Source organism: Chanos chanos, chromosome 12 (genome assembly GCF_902362185.1).
Source record: "Chanos chanos chromosome 12, fChaCha1.1, whole genome shotgun sequence".
NCBI lineage: Eukaryota > Metazoa > Chordata > Actinopteri > Gonorynchiformes > Chanidae > Chanos > Chanos chanos.
The window spans coordinates 2,490,433-2,510,000 of NC_044506.1; the positions used below are offsets into that span (position 1 = coordinate 2,490,433).

General features: G+C 46.2%; 1 protein-coding gene across 1 annotated transcript in view; it reads left to right on the forward strand.

Annotated features, from left to right (window-relative positions):
* The first annotated feature begins 653 nt into the window (after positions 1-653).
* The window catches only part of LOC115825434 (deoxynucleoside triphosphate triphosphohydrolase SAMHD1-like), a 31,920-nt gene continuing 13,005 nt past the window's right edge, over positions 654-19,568 (forward strand). Inside the window, exons 1-2 of the mRNA XM_030789268.1 lie at positions 654-689; positions 16,662-16,747. Coding sequence (XP_030645128.1) covers positions 654-689; positions 16,662-16,747 — 122 coding nt within the window. The remainder of the gene's footprint in view (positions 690-16,661; positions 16,748-19,568) is intronic.

Here is a 19,568-nt window from a genome sequence, read left to right on the forward strand (position 1 = left end):
GTGATGCTGAGTAACATCAACAGCTCACCACTGTGTTTGCCATACTGTTACACTAGCTCAGTTGTTAGTGTTTTAGTATTCCGTAGTTCATATTATAGCCTAAGCTATACAGCGTTTATTTGTAACATTCTTTTTACATTATTTGCATTATTTGCATTTTACATTCTGTCTGTAGCAGATGTTCTTAACTGTGACAAGACATACAAGTAAAGACGACTGAACTTTACTTCTGCGCCTGGGTCTTCATTGAAGCCTCTCTGTACTGAGTGTTTAGCTATCTGTCAATTCATGCACAGAAGACACACACGCAAAGGGACAGAATATTCATCCTGGATTACTTCACATCCAATGCAGTCCGTCTGCCTGCCCAAGGTAGTCTCCTTGGTTTGCATCTCTCTGACTTCCTGGTCTTGGGTTTGTGCACATGCTATCTCAGCCAGAGAGGTTGGCACATCAGAGGTGCAGGCGGTCGGATGGACAGGCATGTAAGAGTGATAGCTGGTGATAGCACAGGCTCCACTGCCTGTCACAGAGCATCTGGCACGATGTTCATGCAGCCTGTGCTGTAATGGACCTCAAAATTAAACTCCTGAAGCCTCAGGGTCCAGCCTGGAGCTGGTCGTGGGACAACTGAATCCCTAGGATAAGGCACTATGGTCAGTGAAGACCTCAAACTTGCCTCCTTCCAGGTAATGATGAGTTCAAGTTCAAGTTCAAGTTCAAGTTTATTTAGAGCCCAATATCACTGTTTATAGTCTCAAGGGGCTTTACAGGCCACAACAGTCAAATCAAAATATGACGGCACCCCCTGACTTAATCCTCATGGCGGGCAAGAAAAAACTCCCCAAAAACCCAAGAGGGAAATGGGAAAATGGGAGAAATCTTGAGGAGGACCACAGAGAGAGGAGACCCCTCCTTGGTCAGACAGGTGTGCAATAGGTGCCGACCACGTGGGCAGTTACAGCTGAAAATAAATTGGGGCATGAACAAAGGGGATGGTGATGTAGACAGGAGGCTGACGGGGGATGGAAGATGATGACACCAGGATGGATCAGTCCACAGGGCGGGAGGAGTCAGGATCACTGGTGTCTCAGGAGTAGCATGTGTGGCTCGACAGAGAGAGAGAGAGAGAGAGAGAGAGAGAGGGAGAGAGGGAGAGAGAGAGGCACATTGTTAGATGTTCATTTCCACATAATGGTTGAGGTAAATATACATCGTGTGCCGAGTGCAGGCAGGGACTCCAGCAAGACTAACTAGTACAGCATAGCTAAAAGGGAGAGCTAGAAGGTAATATGGACATGATGGCACTCTGGGACACAAGGCGGCCACCCACTCCACAGTCAACAAACCTGAGTGAACATGTTAAAGTGGGGGGGCGACAGCATCCAAACATCCCAGTTCACCAAACAATCTATGCCCGAGAACCCTCCAGATCTGCTCCTTTGCCTATAGTTTAGACAAAATATGTACAGCTGGTTGTATGTATAATATAAATAATAGTAATCTGAACAATGTGAGAGGTTCAGCCAGTGCAAAAATGAGCAGTGCAAATATAAAAGTACTGAGACAGTTCAGTAATGAGTGCAATAATGCTTAGCACTGTAGTGTGGAGTTCAGCAGGGTCACAGCCTCAGGGAAGAAGTACTGCCGGATGGGCGTATTGAACGTTTTGTTTAGGTTGCAGAAAGAAGGTTCACCTTTTTCTTGGTGTAAAGGACACACAGACACAATGCTTAAACTTGGAAGGAACAGGCTGGAAAGAAGACTGGCAACCAGATAATCAGAACCATTTTTACCCAAATCAAACCATTGTAGAATTGAAGACCAGTGGGTAGTATGAGTATGTTTGAGGTATCAGTCCAATCCTTCTCAGTATCAGTGTGTTCTTATCACACTTGTTCAGAGAGACTAGATGCATTTGCAGGTCAGGTTTTATTTTATTAAGATTAAACATCACAAAGAGAACTTCAAAGAACTTACAGACTGTAGATTCAGGGATTTCAAAAAGGCATGTACATCAACCGTAATACATGGTAAACATTAAACAAAGCCAGACAAAGTAGCAGGGAAGCCAAGGAGTATTTCTACAAAGCTAACTGGGGCTTAACTAACTAAAGACAAGTAAAAACAATGATTGAACTAACAGGACCAAACCAAAACACAGGAAGAAATAGAACTTAACCAAAACAGGACTAAACCAAGAAACTAGGAAATAAATAAAGACTTCAACTACCACTGACCACTGGAGGGGGGGGGGGGGGGGGGGGGGGGGGGGGGGGGGGGGGGGGGGGGGGGGGGGGGGGGGGGGGGGGGGGGGGGGGGGGGAACGAGATAAACAGAGGGACAGAGAGGGACAGAGCGTGATGGTTCTTTAGGTTACTAAATTAGCTAATATATCTAGTAAAGTTGTAGCTATTTCACCCATACTTGAGTGACTGTAATTGGACTTATAGGTATTCAAGGAGTCACTGATGTAATAATAATAATAATAATGACGATGATGATAATAATAATAATTGACCACCAACATCCTTTCCGTGATTGACACAAAGAAGATGGCTTTCTTTTGTTAACATTTTTTAAGACTTTTTTGACCATATATAAAACATATAAAACAAGGAAGGATCACACTATTTTCATTATTTGTCATTTACTTTTGATAGTTAAACACTTGAAATATCAGATTCCTCTTCCTCACCCCAAGGTGGCAAGCAAAAGGATGGTTGTGTCGTAAGGATGACACTTCACTAGGGTTCAGTTGGTGTAAAACAATGAGATAAGGTCGGTTCAGACTTCTGTGCTGAAACTTGTTGTTCTCTGTTTACACCATGAAACCAGCACCTCTAGATCAGTTTGCTGACTAAGCTCTTTGGATGTCAACACAACAGAATTCTCAAGAGAAGAGGCAGGACAACTGTCCTTATGTAAAAAAGAATCCAATACATCAAGAACAGCTTCAGGCTGAAGTGCTTGCACAAAAGTTGAAAACACAGAGGAAAAAAATATAACAAGACTGTCATTAGAAACTACCTTGGGTTAGGAGACAGCCTCAGGTAAAGTAACACGTAATCTTCAGCAATATCATTACCAAGAATGAAAAAAAAACATAATCTATTATTAACTGGAGCTGAACAGCAACCTTGACTAAGCCAGAAAAGTCATTGGTCTACAAATACACAGCGTGTAGGAGGACCTGAACTATGTCACCTTCAGTCCCTTGTATTAAGACATTGCTCCTACAATACATTTCCTCAGAGAAGGGCAAGGTCTTTCCTAAAATAAAAGATTGAGCAGTGGCCATTTCTCTCAGGATGTGAATGGGGTGCTTGGCAACCCTGTGTACAGATAAGGACCCATAACCTGTAAATAGAAAAAGAGAAAGGGATGAAACATCAGATGTGCCTAAAGGAATGAACTTACTTTACCTCAGTCTGTGCTGAAGCTTCACTGTTGTCCTGTAGAGCAGGACAGGGAGTAATGAGATGATTTGGCCCATGGCTGTAAAAACACTAATGAGAGTCAGGTGAGGAAGGGATGGGCAAACTAACTTTTGCGGCGTTAGAAACATTTGTAGCAGTTGCAATCTGAGTCTCTGCTGAGTGGGGAAGCTGTCTCATGCGTTAAAATGAGCTCGTCAGTTAAGCGATAGTGTCAGACAGCACAGTAACCTTCTGATTCACTATCTGCTTAGGGAGACAGTTCTTGAACTCATGCAATAAAACTCACTGAGGTGGTTGAAGTCTTAGACTGCACAGGCTGTGCACCATTTATCAAAGTAAACAGTTTTCTTCAAAATAAATGAATAAATGATACAAAAATCTCCAGAAACAAAACACCTCTAATCCCTCTTCTTGAGTGGCTCTTTTGCAGGACACTGGAACCTAGGACAAAGTAAGCCAAGGAAGACAAGGAAGGAAGATGAAATGCAGTCAGGCAAATCAAGCATTTCATTGTTGTTCATTAGACATAAACAAAGTGTGCAAAACACAACATATAATTACCATTTTCAGAAGTTTTCATTGTTTGCTACATGCTTTACAAACCGGTTTTTCATTCACATTACTAAAAAACAATGCTCCCATGTTGACTGATTTAATGAGAGTAAATTTCCTAATGAACTTAGTAAAGACTCTGAAACAAGCACAAAGGCAGGCCTGAGGGCTGGCACTGACACAATGAAACATTTTGTTCTGAAACTTAAACAGGATTGTAAACATGAAATGTGTTGGTACTACGCCCTGAGCAATTCAAGCCTGACTGCATTTCATTACTGATCACTGGACATAAGCAAGTAGGCCTATGCAAGACACAACATATGATATCATTTCCAACAGATTTCATTGCATGCTACATGCTTGAGAGACCAGCAAAACAATGCTCCTGTATCACTTGATCAAGCAAGAGTACATTCCCTCATAAGCTTTATAAAGACTATGAGACAAGCACAAAGGGAGACATGAAGGGTAGTGCGGTCACAGAGTTATCTAAGCTTTATGACTTAGATAAGTTCAAGGTCCAGATTCAGCTTGGACTTGACCTCAATACCCTGCAAAGTCACTTTACTCTCTAAATAACTGACACCTGAACAATCATTGTCTTTGATGGATTAACATTGCTTAAATGGATAAAATTAGTTACTGGAATCATTTGGAAAGTTTTTACTCTGTTTTCCTTGTATATTTTATCACTGTCCTCTATCAGAACTGTATGTACTTCTGTACAGAGACAACATGAGGCCATTCTCATTTGTGTCCATCATCTCCACGTGGGTCTCATATCCACATTCACAAATGTGCCTCAGAGAACAACAGCAGATCTGTTGGCACAGAATGGCCTTTGGGAGCACCAAAATATTTTGTGGTGGGAAAGCGCATCAGGGCTAGCAACAACGAATAAACAGCTTGCACCTGTCAACAGTACAAAACAACAACAACAATAATAATAATAATAATAAAAAAAGAGCAGGAGAGAAGTAGCCCTAGTGGTGGATCACTGCATAGGAATACCTTTTGACCCCTAACTCTCTAGCCAGCCACTCACCTAGAACATGTCCTAGTGTAGGAGGCACAGCAGGTGCAGTGCGACTTTAAATACAAAAGCTTGCAGTGGCTTATCTTTTGACTGAGCTCATCCACTCCAGTTATGTAGTGACACCAGAGACAAAGTCTCTACCTGAGAGTACCACAAAAATAAAAATGACAGAATAACAAAGCAAACTAACAAAATGGTGCCCTGAGACAAAGGTTTACAACCCAGACAGGAAATTCTACCTATCCAAAAGTTGAACACAAAGAACAAAGAAAAAAAAAGAAAACAAATTCACCTACTCACCAAACACTGGAATACAGATGTTCAGACACCCACTTAATACCTCTTGCAAAAGTGGAGAAAGAGAAATCCCAGATGAGCTCCCTAAATCTATTAGGACTTTTCTACCGGTGAGTGACCACAACAGAGTGTGCCATGGTGACGAGAAAGAAGAAGCTACAACACTGGAGTAAACAGGTAACAGAGTTGGATTATTATTTACTAATATGTATACCTATGTATAGCACTGTGCAGTATTCACAACTGCAGTCATTGTCAAAAGGGGCAGGTGGAAACGTCACAGTGAACAGCAGCTAACAGAACTTCAATCCAAGGTTCCAAAACATACAAAATAAACAAAAGTTACAATATGCAAAGACCAATGAAAACAGAGGTGGGCAAAAGGCTAAATCCCTCCTCTGCAGTGGATCTTTTGCAGAACACTGGAACCCAGGACCAAGTAAGCCAAGGAAGACAGGAGCATGACGACATGCAAAACAAGATTTCCAGAATATGGTAGAGATGGACTGTTTACAAAGGTTACCTGGAGAGTTTCTTAATTCTGGCAGCTAAATGCACCACAGTTTGAGACAGAAACGGGAAGCTTAAAGGCAGTGTCTTTACCTGGATACTATAGCGTATGCCACACTGCGATTTCGTGATTTTGAATTTGATGCAGTCAAAACTGTCAAAATGCAGATTCTGAAGCTGAAGAGCTAGACTCTTACGAAAAAGCCTTTCGCTCTGGAAAGTAAAGCATCAAATGCAATTCTAGATCCTCCGAGTCGTATTTGATTCTTAACTTTTCCAGAATGATAATTTGGTTTGTGAGAGCTTTTGGTTTTTTCAGTGGGTTCAGACACTCTGCTGTATGCTACTGATAGGTTTGTTTTTTCAGATTAAGAAGACTGCATCATATGTAGTCGAAGTAGCCTGTGTGTGAACACAAAGGTAATGCTAACTTGTCGAGTTTAGAAAAATGAGTGATGGGATGGTTAGGTAGGTTTGTATAGATAAACAAATGTTACAGAATAAATGCAGACATAGGTTATGACAACTCTTGACTGTTTGTCATGCCAGGTGTCCAGGTGTGTTTGCCAACATGCGATTTCCCAAATCAACAAAATACATTGCACAGCCTCCTCCTGGAATCGCAACCTTATCGTGGTGGAGGGGTTTGTGAGTCCCTGTGATCATGGGAGCTGTGCTGCCTGGAGCATTTAGCTCCTGGTAGGGTCACCCAAGGCAGAGAGGTCCCAGGTTAGGGGCCAGACAAAAAGCGATTCAGAAGAGCCCTTATGAACAGCGATCACAAAGATACAGGCACCTCGCCCGGAATAGGGAGACCGGGGCCACCTCCTGGAGCCAGGCCTGGGAGGGGAGCTCGTCGGCGAGCGCCTGGTGGCTGGACCTGCCACGGGGTCCGGCCGGGCTCAGCCCGAACGAGCAACGTGGGGCTGCCCTCTCGTGGGCCCACCACCTGCGAGGGGAGAAATAGGGGCTGGGTGCGATGCCACACGGGTGGCAGGATGGGGCGAGGGCCCCAGCGGACTGGACTTACGGTACAGAAACTGGCTTTTGGTACGTGGAATGTCACCTCTCTGGGGGGGAAGGAGCCGGAACTTGTGCGGGAGGTGGAGCGATACCAACTAGATATAGTTGGGCTCACTTCTACGCACAGTCTTGGCTCTGGAACCAAACTCCTGGATGGGGGCTGGACTTTGTCCTTCTCTGGAGTTGCCTGGGGCGAGAGGCGGCGGGCAGGTGTGGGGTTACTTGTTAGCCCCCGACTGAGCACCGCCGTGGTGGAGTTTGTCCCGGTGAACGAAAGGGTTGCCTCACTGCGCCTTCGGGTTGCAGGGGGGAAATCTCTGACTGTCGTGACGGCGTACGCACCGAACGGCAGCTCAGAGTACCCAGCCTTCCTAGATACACTGGAAAGTGTTCTAGTGAAGACACCATCTGGGGACTCTGTAGTTCTACTGGGAGACTTCAATGCTCACGTTGGCAATGATGGAGAGACTTGGAGGGGAGTGATTGGGAGGAACGGCCTACCTGATCTGAACCCGAGTGGTGCTTTGTTATTGGACTTCTGTGCGAGTCATGGATTGTCCATAACGAACACCATGTTCGAGCATAAGGCAGCTCATAAGTGTACCTGGTACCAGAGCTCCTTAGGCCAACGGTCGATGATCGACTTTGTAGTTGTCTCATCAGACCTGCGGCCGTATGTGCTGGACACTCGGGTGAAGAGAGGGGCAGAGTTGTCAACCGATCACCACCTGGTGGTGAGTTGGATCAGATGGCGGGGGAGGCTGCCAGACAGACCTGGTAAACCCAAGCGCATAGTGAGGGTGAACTGGGAACGGCTGGCTGAGGACCCTGTATGAAAGATCTTCAACTCACACCTCCGGAGGAGCTTCTCCCTGATCCCGAGGGAGGCTGGGGACATGGAGTCTGAATGGACCCTGTTCAGAGCCTCCGTTGTTGAAGCGGCAGCTTTGAGCTGTGGCCAGACGGTTGTTGGTGCCTGTCGTGGGGGCAACCCAAGGACCCGGTGGTGGACGCCACCGGTGAGGGAAGCCGTCAGGCTGAAGAAGGAGGCCTTCCGGGCTTGGCTAGCACGGGGGACTCCGGAATTGGCTGAGAGGTACCGGCATGCCAAAAGGGCAGCAGCGACGGCTGTCATGGAAGCAAAAACTCGGGTATGGGAGGAGTTTGGGGAGGCCATGGAAAAGGACTTTCGGTTGGCCTCAAAGAGGTTCTGGCAAACCGTCAGGCGACTCAGGAAGGGCAGGCAGGGCCTCGTCCAGGCTGTTCTCAGCAGGGACGGGGAGGTCCTGACCTCAACTGAGGATGTGGTCGGACGGTGGAAGGAACACTTTGAGGAGCTCCTAAATCCGACTGACACGCCCTCCATAGAGGAGGCAGGGCCAGAAGATTCAGGGGGGTCGTCACCCATCTCTCTGGCAGAGGTCACTGAGGCAGTTAGAAAACTCCACAGTGGCAAGGCGCCAGGGGTGGATGAGATCCGCCCTGAAATGCTGAAGGCTTTGGATGTTGTTGGGCTGTCATGGCTGACACGCCTCTTCAACGTCGCGTGGGAGTCAGGGACAGTGCCTGTGGAGTGGCAGACGGGGGTGGTGGTCCCCATTTTTAAAAAAGGGGACCGGAGAGTGTGCTCCAACTATCGGGGTATCACGCTACTCAGCCTCCCTGGGAAAGCCTACTCTAGGGTATTGGAAAGGAGACTGCGGCCGATTGTCGAACCTCGGATACAGGAGGAACAATGTGGATTCCGTCCTGGCCGTGGAACAACGGACCAGCTGTTCACCCTCGCACGGATACTGGAGGGATCATGGGAATTTGCCAATCCAGTCTACATGTGTTTTGTGGACCTGGAGAAGGCTTACGATCGTGTCCCCCGGGGTGTCCTGTGGGGGGTACTGCGGGAGTATGGGGTGCCAGGTTCGCTGCTGCGAGCCATTCGGTCCCTGTACAGCCGCAGTGAGAGCTGTGTCCGTATTCTCGGCACAAAGTCAGACTCATTCCCAGTGAGTGTTGGACTCCGCCAGGGCTGTACCTTGTCTCCGATCTTGTTCTTAATTTTCATGGACAGGATCTCAAGGCGCAGTCGGGGTGAGGAGGGTGTCCAGTACGGTGGCCTTAGGATTGCGTCTCTGCTTTTTGCAGATGATGTGGTTCTATTGGCCTCATCAAACTGTGACCTCCAGCACGCATTGGGGCGGTTTGCAGCCGAGTGTGAAGCGGTCGGGATGAGGATCAGCACCTCCAAGTCCGAGGCCATGGTCCTATGCCGGAAAAAGGTGGCTTGCCCCCTCCGAGTTGGGACTGAGTTCCTGCCTCAGGTGGAGGAGTTCAAGTATCTTGGGGTCTTGTTCACGAGTGAGGGTAAAATGGAGCGGGAGATCGACAGGCGGATCGGGGCGGCGGCGGCAGTCATGCGGTCGTTGTACCGGACCGTCGTGGTGAAGAAGGAGCTGAGTCAGAAGGCAAGGCTCTCAATTTACCAGTCGATCTTTGTTCCAACCCTCACCTATGGTCACGAACTTTGGGTAGTGACCGAAAGAATGAGATCGCGGATACAAGCGGCGGAAATGAGCTTCATCCGCAGGGTGGTTGGGCGCACCCTTAGGGATAGGGTGAGGAGCTCGGACACCTGGGAGGAGCTTGGAGTAGAGCCGCTGCTCCTCCGCATTGAAAGGAGTCAGTTGAGGTGGTTCGGGCATCTCGTCAGGATGCCTCCTGGGCGCCTCCCTATGGAGGTGTTCCGGGCGCGACCAACTGGGAGGAGACCCCGGGGAAGACCCAGGACACGTTGGGAGAAATATATATCTCGGCTGGCCTGGGAACGCCTTGGGATCCCCCAGGAGGAGCTGGTGGATGTAGACGGGGAAAAGGATGTCTGGGCGACCCTCCTCAGCCTGCTGCCACCGCGACCCGGTCCTGGATAAGCGGGAGAAAATGGATGGATGGATGGACATTGCACAGCCAGTGTAAGCTTCGCCCTTCTAAGCATTATCAAGTTAAGTTTCTTGCGTTCTAGGCGTAAGATAGGTTAGTAGTATGGAGTGACATCATAACAGGGAGTCAAACATTAATCCTAAAACAAATGTGGATTGGGTTGGCTATGAGCTCCCTCGCTTACGAGCCAGAGCTAAAGACAGAAATGTATCTACCTGCACAAATCAACGAGACTGTACATCAGACATGAACACGGTTACTGCTGCAATGGTCAACTTCTCTCTCTCGGCTTTTTGCCATAACATGGAGGGTGTTGATTAACGCATATTCAGAGAGCTAAAAGTGTTTGTTATGTTTGTTGTAAATTAAAAGAACACTGACCTGCACTTGCATCCAGCCTCTTTTACACAACATGACATCCTTTCACAAAAACCTGTAACACGCATGATTGTCAGAGTGGCAGAACTCAGTGCACAGTCACAGATGACTTCAGGGAAATAAAGCTGGGCCACACACTCTTGCCTCATTTTGTGCATCACAGCCCAAGTACTGGTGTATTCACACAGGGGGCAGATAAGTTGACAAACTAGTGTCATTGGTATATTGGAGTGATTATAGAACAACCCAGCTCATTGCCTTTCAATAGAAAATGGAAGGGCCACAAAACCAGGCCTGGAACGAAGACCCAACAGTGAGCAGCAGTACGAAGACTCAGTACTAAATGTGAATATTGGGTTCATACCAGGATGTCTGTATTATCTAGGGCTTTCTCAGATTTGTCCTTTGCAAGTTCACATATAACAAGTTACAAGAAGAACTGACATGGTAGATCGGAGGATCGATCTGTAATCACTTCTCTTTCAGTAGTAACAATGGGTGTCTTGCCGATGGCCTGAACTAACGAAAACTGAGGGAGTTGTAAGCAAGAGGGGATCAGTATCTGACTCAGTCTCAAAACAAAATCCTGCATGGTATAGCATAGATTTTAGGGACTGATAGAATAATTCCTTGGAATTCCAGATGGGATCAGCATGCTTTCTGCCAAGCCATACCAAAGGTTGAGCCATAATGAGTCTGATCCAAAAAAACCCTCTAAAAAATCAAAGCCTAAACAGCACCAGGTGATAAGTGGAGTCTCCATCTCAAATCTATGTAAGTGCAACGTTCCTTTTGTTAGGTGATAAATTAGGAGGAAATCCTTTCATCGTTGAAGAGGTATAAGTAGTTCTGTACTCACTAGTATCTCTCATACTCATATCATATCTCACCTCAGGGCACCTCTGCTGTGTGTAGTGAGTGAGTTATGCCTGTATGTCTTCAACTGTGCATGGAATTATCTTGTGCTGTTCTCACTAGTTCTGCCCAACCTCAAGGGTATGCTTGAATCACCTCTCAGACACTGGTCTGCGAAAGGAGAATAGTCTAGTATGTGTCATTTTTTGGGAGTGTCATTTCTCAGTAAATGAGATTAATGTCTACATAAATTTAGCTGTATTTATAATTTAGGTTTTGCATGCTTTTGCATGCTACAAGGAATCAAGGAAGTACTTGCATCCCAATGCAAATTTCATAGCTCTCATCAAATGGTCCCCCTGAAACATTTATTATCTGACTTACTGATAGATAAATTAGCGGACACAGATGGGCACATTCATAAATTAAGACATAAATGGTTGGAGTAAAATGAACTTTACCTCAAAATATGCAAATACTTGAGAAATATCAGTAGTGCAGCAATGTTGTATTTTCAAACATACTTTATTTCATGTCTGCCGTTTAATCAGATCATCCATCCATCCATCCATCCATTTTCTCCCGCTTATCCGGGACCGGGTCGCGGTGGTAGCAGGCTGAGGAGGGTCGCCCAGACATCCCTTTCCCCGGCTACATCCACCAGCTCCTCCTGGGGGATCCCAAGGCGTTCCCAGGCCAGCCGAGATATATATTTCTCCCAACGTGTCCTGGGTCTTCCCCGGGGTCTCCTCCCAGTTGGTCGCGCCCGGAACACCTCCATAGGGAGGCGCCCAGGAGGCATCCTGACGAGATGCCCGAACCACCTCAACTGACTCCTTTCAATGCGGAGGAGCAGCGGCTCTACTCCAAGCTCCTCCCGGGTGTCCGAGCTCCTCACCCTATCCCTAAGGGTGCGCCCAACCACCCTGCGGATGAAGCTCATTTCCGCCGCTTGTATCCGCGATCTCATTCTTTCGGTCACTACCCAAAGTTCGTGACCATAGGTGAGGGTTGGAACAAAGATCGACTGGTAAATTGAGAGCCTTGCCTTCTGACTCAGCTCCTTCTTCACCACGACGGTCCGGTACAACGACCGCATGACTGCCGCCGCCGCCCCGATCCGCCTGTCGATCTCCCGCTCCATTTTACCCTCACTCGTGAACAAGACCCCAAGATACTTGAACTCCTCCACCTGAGGCAGGAACTCAGTCCCAACTCGGAGGGGGCAAGCCACCTTTTTCCGGCATAGGACCATGGCCTCGGACTTGGAGGTGCTGATCCTCATCCACACTCGGCTGCAAACCGCCCCAATGCGTGCTGGAGGTCACAGTTTGATGAGGCCAATAGAACCACATCATCTGCAAAAAGCAGAGACGCAATCCTAAGGCCACCGTACTGGACACCCTCCTCACCCCGACTGCGCCTTGAGATCCTGTCCATGAAAATTAAGAACAAGATCGGAGACAAGGTACAGCCCTGGCGGAGTCCAACACTCACTGGGAATGAGTCTGACTTTGTGCCGAGAATACGGACACAGCTCTCACTGCGGCTGTACAGGGACCGAATGGCTCGCAGCAGCGAACCTGGCACCCCATACTCCCGCAGTACCCCCCACAGGACACCCCGGGGGACACGATCGTAAGCCTTCTCCAGGTCCACAAAACACATGTAGACTGGATTGGCAAATTCCCATGATCCCTCCAGTATCCGTGCAAGGGTGAACAGCTGGTCCGTTGTTCCACGACCAGGACGGAATCCACATTGTTCCTCCTGTATCCGAGGTTCGACAATCGGCCGCAGTCTCCTTTCCAATACCCTAGAATAGGCTTTCCCAGGGAGGCTGAGTAGTGTGATACCCCGATAGTTGGAGCACACTCTCCGGTCCCCTTTTTTAAAAATGGGGACCACCACCCCCGTCTGCCACTCCACAGGCACTGTCCCTGACTCCCACGCGACGTTGAAGAGGCGTGTCAGCCATGACAGCCCAACAACATCCAAAGCCTTCAGCATTTCAGGGCGGATCTCATCCACCCCTGGCGCCTTGCCACTGTGGAGTTTTCTAACTGCCTCAGTGACCTCTGCCAGAGAGATGGCTGACGACCCTCCTGAATCTTCTGGCCCTGCCTCCTCTATGGAGGGCGTGTCAGTCGGATTTAGGAGCTCCTCAAAGTGTTCCTTCCACCGTCCGACCACATCCTCAGTTGAGGTCAGGACCTCCCCGTCCCTGCTGAGAACAGCCTGGACGAGGCCCTGCCTGCCCTTCCTGAGTCGCCTGACGGTTTGCCAGAACCTCTTTGAGGCCAACCGAAAGTCCTTTTCCATGGCCTCCCCAAACTCCTCCCATACCCGAGTTTTTGCTTCCATGACAGCCGTCGCTGCTGCCCTTTTGGCATGCCGGTACCTCTCAGCCAATTCCGGAGTCCCCCGTGCTAGCCAAGCCCGGAAGGCCTCCTTCTTCAGCCTGACGGCTTCCCTCACCGGTGGCGTCCACCACCGGGTCCTTGGGTTGCCCCCACGACAGGCACCAACAACCGTCTGGCCACAGCTCAAAGCTGCCGCTTCAACAACGGAGGCTCTGAACAGGGTCCATTCAGACTCCATGTCCCCAGCCTCCCTCGGGATCAGGGAGAAGCTCCTCCGGAGGTGTGAGTTGAAGATCTTTCATACAGGGTCCTCAGCCAGCCGTTCCCAGTTCACCCTCACTATGCGCTTGGGTTTACCAGGTCTGTCTGGCAGCCTCCCCCGCCATCTGATCCAACTCACCACCAGGTGGTGATCGGTTGACAACTCTGCCCCTCTCTTCACCCGAGTGTCCAGCACATACGGCCGCAGGTCTGATGAGACAACTACAAAGTCGATCATCGACCGTTGGCCTAAGGAGCTCTGGTACCAGGTACACTTATGAGCTACCTTATGCTCGAACATGGTGTTCGTTATGGACAATCCATGACTCGCACAGAGGTCCAATAACAAAGCACCACTCGGGTTCAGATCAGGTAGGCCGTTCCTCCCAATCACTCCCCTCCAAGTCTCTCCATCATTGCCAACGTGAGCATTGAAGTCTCCCAGTAGAACTACAGAGTCCCCAGATGGTGTCTTCACTAGAACACTTTCCAGTGTATCTAGGAAGGCTGGGTACTCTGAGCTGCCGTTCGGCGCGTATGCCGTCACGACAGTCAGAGATTTCCCCCCTGCAACCCGAAGGCGCAGTGAGGCAACCCTTTCGTTCACCGGGATAAACTCCACCACGGCGGCGCTCAGTCGGGGGCTAACAAGTAACCCCACACCTGCCCGCCGCCTCTCGCCCCAGGCAACTCCAGAGAAGGACAAAGTCCAGCCCCCATCCAGGAGTTTGGTTCCAGAGCCAAGACTGTGCGTAGAAGTGAGCCCAACTATATCTAGTTGGTATCGCTCCACCTCCCGCACAAGTTCCGGCTCCTTCCCCCCCAGAGAGGTGACATTCCACGTACCAAAAGCCAGTTTCTGTACCGTAAGTCCAGTCCGCTGGGGCCCTCGCCCCATCCTGCCACCCGTGTGGCATCGCACCCGGCCCCTATTTCTCCCCTCGCAGGTGGTGGGCCCACGAGAGGGCAGCCCCACGTTGCTCGTTCGGGCTGAGCCCGGCCGGACCCCGTGGCAGGTCCAGCCACCAGGTGCTCGCCGACGAGCTCCCCTCCAAGGCCTGGCTCCAGGAGGTGGCCCCGGTCTCCCTATTCTGGGCGAGGTGCCTGTATCTTCGTGTGTGCTGTTCATAAGGGCTCTTCTGAATCGCTTTTTGTCTGGCCCCTAACCTGGGACCTCTCTGCCTTGGGTGACCCTACCAGGAGCTTAATGCTCCAGGCAGCACAGCTCCCAGGATCACAGGGACTCACAAACCCCTCCACCACGATAAGGTTGCGATTCCAGGAGGGGTTAATCAGATCAGGAAAACAAATTTCCAAAATAAATAGAATAGGTATACAATGGTCTGTAATTAAAGGTAACTCAAAAAGTTGGATCCTAGCAACCTATAGACTATCTAATTTAATTGATCTGTAATTTAATTCATTGTAAATTACATTATGTGACAACATATTGAAACATGTCTGAATATATGGAGCTAATTACCTTCTTTCACACATTGCTTTAATACAGATACACATTTGAGGAGTGACTTCATGACTTTCACTTGTCAAATTAAGTTCACTTATAAAACAAGTATTGTTCTGGAACAGACTGGGTTGAAAATCTGAGATGGGTTGGTACAAGGCATTAAGACAGATCAAGTCTGACTGCATTTCAGCATTGTTCATTAGGCATAAACACGGATGCAAAACACAATGTATTCAAAACAGTCTCCTGCATCACCTGATCAAGCAAGAGTACATTCCCTCATAAGCTTTATAAAGACTATGAGACAAGCACAAAGGGAGACATGAAGGGTAGTGCGGTCACAGACACTAGATATGATGACTTTGTTTTATGACTTAGACAAGTTCAGTGGACAGGCATACAAAGAGAACATGTGGCCATTATCGTTTGAGTCCATCATCTCTGGGCAGGTCTGACAGTCGTGTTCACTTATGTACCTCAGACGACAAAAGCACGTTTGACAGTTACGGTCGTGTGCAGATTGGCCTTTTGAATTAGTTATATCTCCAGTGAGACACTAACAACTCCATGAAGCCAGTCAATCTGTAGTGGCACCTGAGCACCAAGCTCAACACACATGTGGAGGCAAGAGTGATGCATTTTCCAGTGGAAATTGTCTGAATTTAAATCAGTTCAAAGTAAACTGAGGACAGGCATAAGCCTGTCAGCCAAAGCACTGGAGACCCTAACAGTTTGGCCCAAACTGAATTGGTACAATGAAGGCCAATTTATTTGACTCAGAATAAAGCTAAAAAAACTCACCAAGCCAATGTCAACATCACCACTGATTCATAACGCCAATGTCAATATGACCACTGACTCATTTCAAAACTTGTTTCAGAGTCTTTGAATGGGAATTAACCATGTGCTAATTTATCATTTGTCAAGCCTCTGTTCTTAATGACATAAATTGACAATCTCCCTCAGAACTGAAAAGTATGTTCTCACACTAGTAGTAAGTTTGGCAGCAGTTAACTTCAGTGATGGCGCTCAACAGAAAACGTTACAAGAAAAGAATCACATGAAAAGTTAATGGAATATGTTTGTAAATAATATCATGAATAAAATAACTGTGATTCATTCAGCTAATGGGTTGCAACTGGACAGCCAAAAACTGATTTTTCAATATCGCTAAGGTTGTCTTTGAAGGGACCACCTCATAGAAAACATAATTTTTCACATAGTAGTAGTAAACTCTGAGATTAAATTGTGAAAGACCCTTAGGCGAGACAAAATGCAATACAAGCGCACTGTTACACAATGAAACCCAGAGACATACAGCATAATGGAGGGATCTGTAAATAAATGTTATCTTATTGAAAATCTTATCGAACTTAGATGTTCACATTCTAACCAAATCTAAAGTAGGCCCTGTACAGAAAGAGGAAAGTGAAAGTATTTTGAGACATGGATGGTATTTGCCAGAACAACAGGACATTAAGGACTTATTATTATCTGAGGCGTGTCCTTGAAACCGCTGGTGATTTCATTTTCATGTAACAAAGTCAACAACAAAAATACACAGTCAAAGCAAGTTTGTAAATATTCACAAAAGCACACAGGAGAAACACAACGAGATCAAAAATCTTAAACAGAACACATCCAGCTATTTTAAATTTAGGCTCCCCGTCTCTGGTTAGCAGAGGCGAAAGTAGCACTGCGTCCCTGGTTGATCGATCAGGACGAGGAGGCGGTGTCTTCATCTACAGTCCAGATGAAGATTGGAAGCTGGCTCTCGCCGCAGCTGGGTACCTATTTTAGGAGAGCAGAGATGGGAGAGGGAGAAACAACAAGACACAGACAAAACAACACACACACACACTGAAAAAAAAAAAAAAAGCACGGTGCTCCGCACATAACAATTACACAGAAGTACGGTACATTTTACACCATTTTAGCAAATTAACCTTTTTTGTGTATACAAGCGTGTATGTGTATATATATATATATATATATATACATATATATATATATAGATAGATAGATAGATAGACAGATAGACAGATAGATAGATGTTTGTACATGTTATCTGTATTTCTTTTTGATCGGTGTCATTGGTTTATTTTTGCTTGTTCTTTGGGTTTTCCCTCCTGGGAGTTTATTGGTGGACTTGGGGTTGTGGTGCTGATCGGCTGGGGATCTGCATAATGGCTAATTAGCCGTTAGACAGCTGATTCATAGCCATCTGCACAACAACTGATTAGCCATTAGACAACTGATTCATAGTCATACCCATTACTCAACTGTTTTACCTGGTTGCAGCCATAGTGTTGTGTGTGTCAGAGAGAGAGCACTCCAATGAAGGCTCAGAGTAGCCAAAACATGTAGATGCATTTTTAAATAAGTTTTGAGCCCATTAGAATAAAGGCGTTTTAGTTTTACAACGTGAGTACCTTGGCTGTCTTCTTCTATTTTGACAACATATTATCTCTTTTGCCAAAAAGCACCCGTGGAGGCACCAGGTGCAGCGCACTACGCTTTGTCATACTTTATTTAATGTTGTCAATTTAATCAAGTCAGGAAAACAACAAATTTACAAAATGAATATAATAGTTTTACAATAGTTTGCAATTAAAGGCTACTCAGAAAAAGTTAGAACCTTGCAACCAATAGACAACTAATTTAATTGATCTGTAAATTAATTAATTCATTATAAATTACATTATGTGACAACATATCGAAATCCATGAGAACTTTCTCTCACACCTTGCTTTAGTACAGATACAGATACACGTTTAAGGACTGACATCATGCCTTTCACTTGTTGAATGAAGTTCACTCCTAAAACAAGTATTTGGTTCTGGAACTTAGACTGGATCGTAAACCTGAAATGGGTTGGCACAAGACATTAAGACTAATCAAGTCTGACTGCATTTTAGCATCGTTCATTAGACGACAAAAAGCACGTTTGACAGTTATGGTTGTGTGCAGATTGGCCTTTTGAATTAGGTTTATCTCCAGTGAAACACTAACTAACAACTCCATGAAGCCAGTCAATCTGTAGTGGCACCTGAGCACCAAGCTCAACACACATGTGGAGGCAAGAGTGATGCATGTTCCTGTGGAAACTGTCTGAATTTAAATCAGTTCAAAGTAAATAGAGGACAGGCATAAGCTTGTCAGCCAAAGCACTGGAGACCCTAACAATTTGGCCCAAACTGAATTGGTACAATGAAGGCCAATTAATTTGACTCAGAATAAAATAAAAAAAAACTCACCAAGCCAATGTCAACATCACCACTGACTCGTAATGCCAATGTCAATATGACCACTGACTCATTTCAAAACTTGTTTCAGAGTCTTTGAATGGGAATTAACCATGTGCTAATCTATCATTTGTCAAGCCTCTGTTCTTAATGACATAAATTGACAATCTCCCTCAGAACTGAAAAGCATGTTCTCACAGTAGTAGTAAGTTTGGCAGCAGTTCAGTGATGCCGCTCAACAGAAAACGTTACAAGAAAAGAATCACATGAAAAGTTAATGGAATATGTTTGTAAATAATATCATGAATAAAATAACTGTGATTCATTCAGCTAATGGGTTGCAACTAGACAACCAAAAACTGATTTTTTAATATCGCTAAGGTTGTCTTTGAAGAGACCACCTCATAGAAAACATAATTTTTCACATAGTAGTGTGAAACTCTGAGATTAAATTGTGAAAGACTCTTAGGCGAGACAAAATGCAATACAAGCGCACTGTTACGCAATGAAACCCAGAGACATACAGCATAATGGAGGGATCTGTAAATAAATGTTATCTTATTGAAAATCTTATCGAACTTAGATGTTCACATTCTAACCAAATCTAAAGTAAGCCCTGTACAGAAAGAGGAAAGTGAAAATATTTTGAGACATGGATGGTATTTGCCAGTACAACAGGACATTAAGGACTTATTATTATCTGAGGCGTGTCCTTGACAGAGCTTTGACACCACTGGTGATTTCATCATGTTACACCTTCCAAACTTGCATGACCAGTTGGCTCTCATGCCATACTTCTATCATTTGCCAGTATATAAAAGCACCCTGTGCTATACATTTGCCCAATCAAAACTTTGCAGCTGAGCTGATCAATTGGAAGGTTCAGATTCCAGAGAACAAAACTTGAGCACAGTGAGTATAAAAAAATGAATTAAATGAAAAAATAAACACTTTTTCCAGTGTGTAAGTATATATGTAATTGGTGTAGATCTAGTTTGTTTGTCTTCATATTACTGAAAGTGACAACATAATTAATTTATGATTATATACTAAATGATCATGTACTACATGTATGTTACAGGACCAACAAGGAGATCAAAACATAGAGATGTTGCAACAAAAGGTAAGACAACAGATAGTTTTACATACAAACCTGTGAGTGCGTGTGTGCGTGTGTGTCTGTGTGTGTGTGTGTCTGTCTGTCTG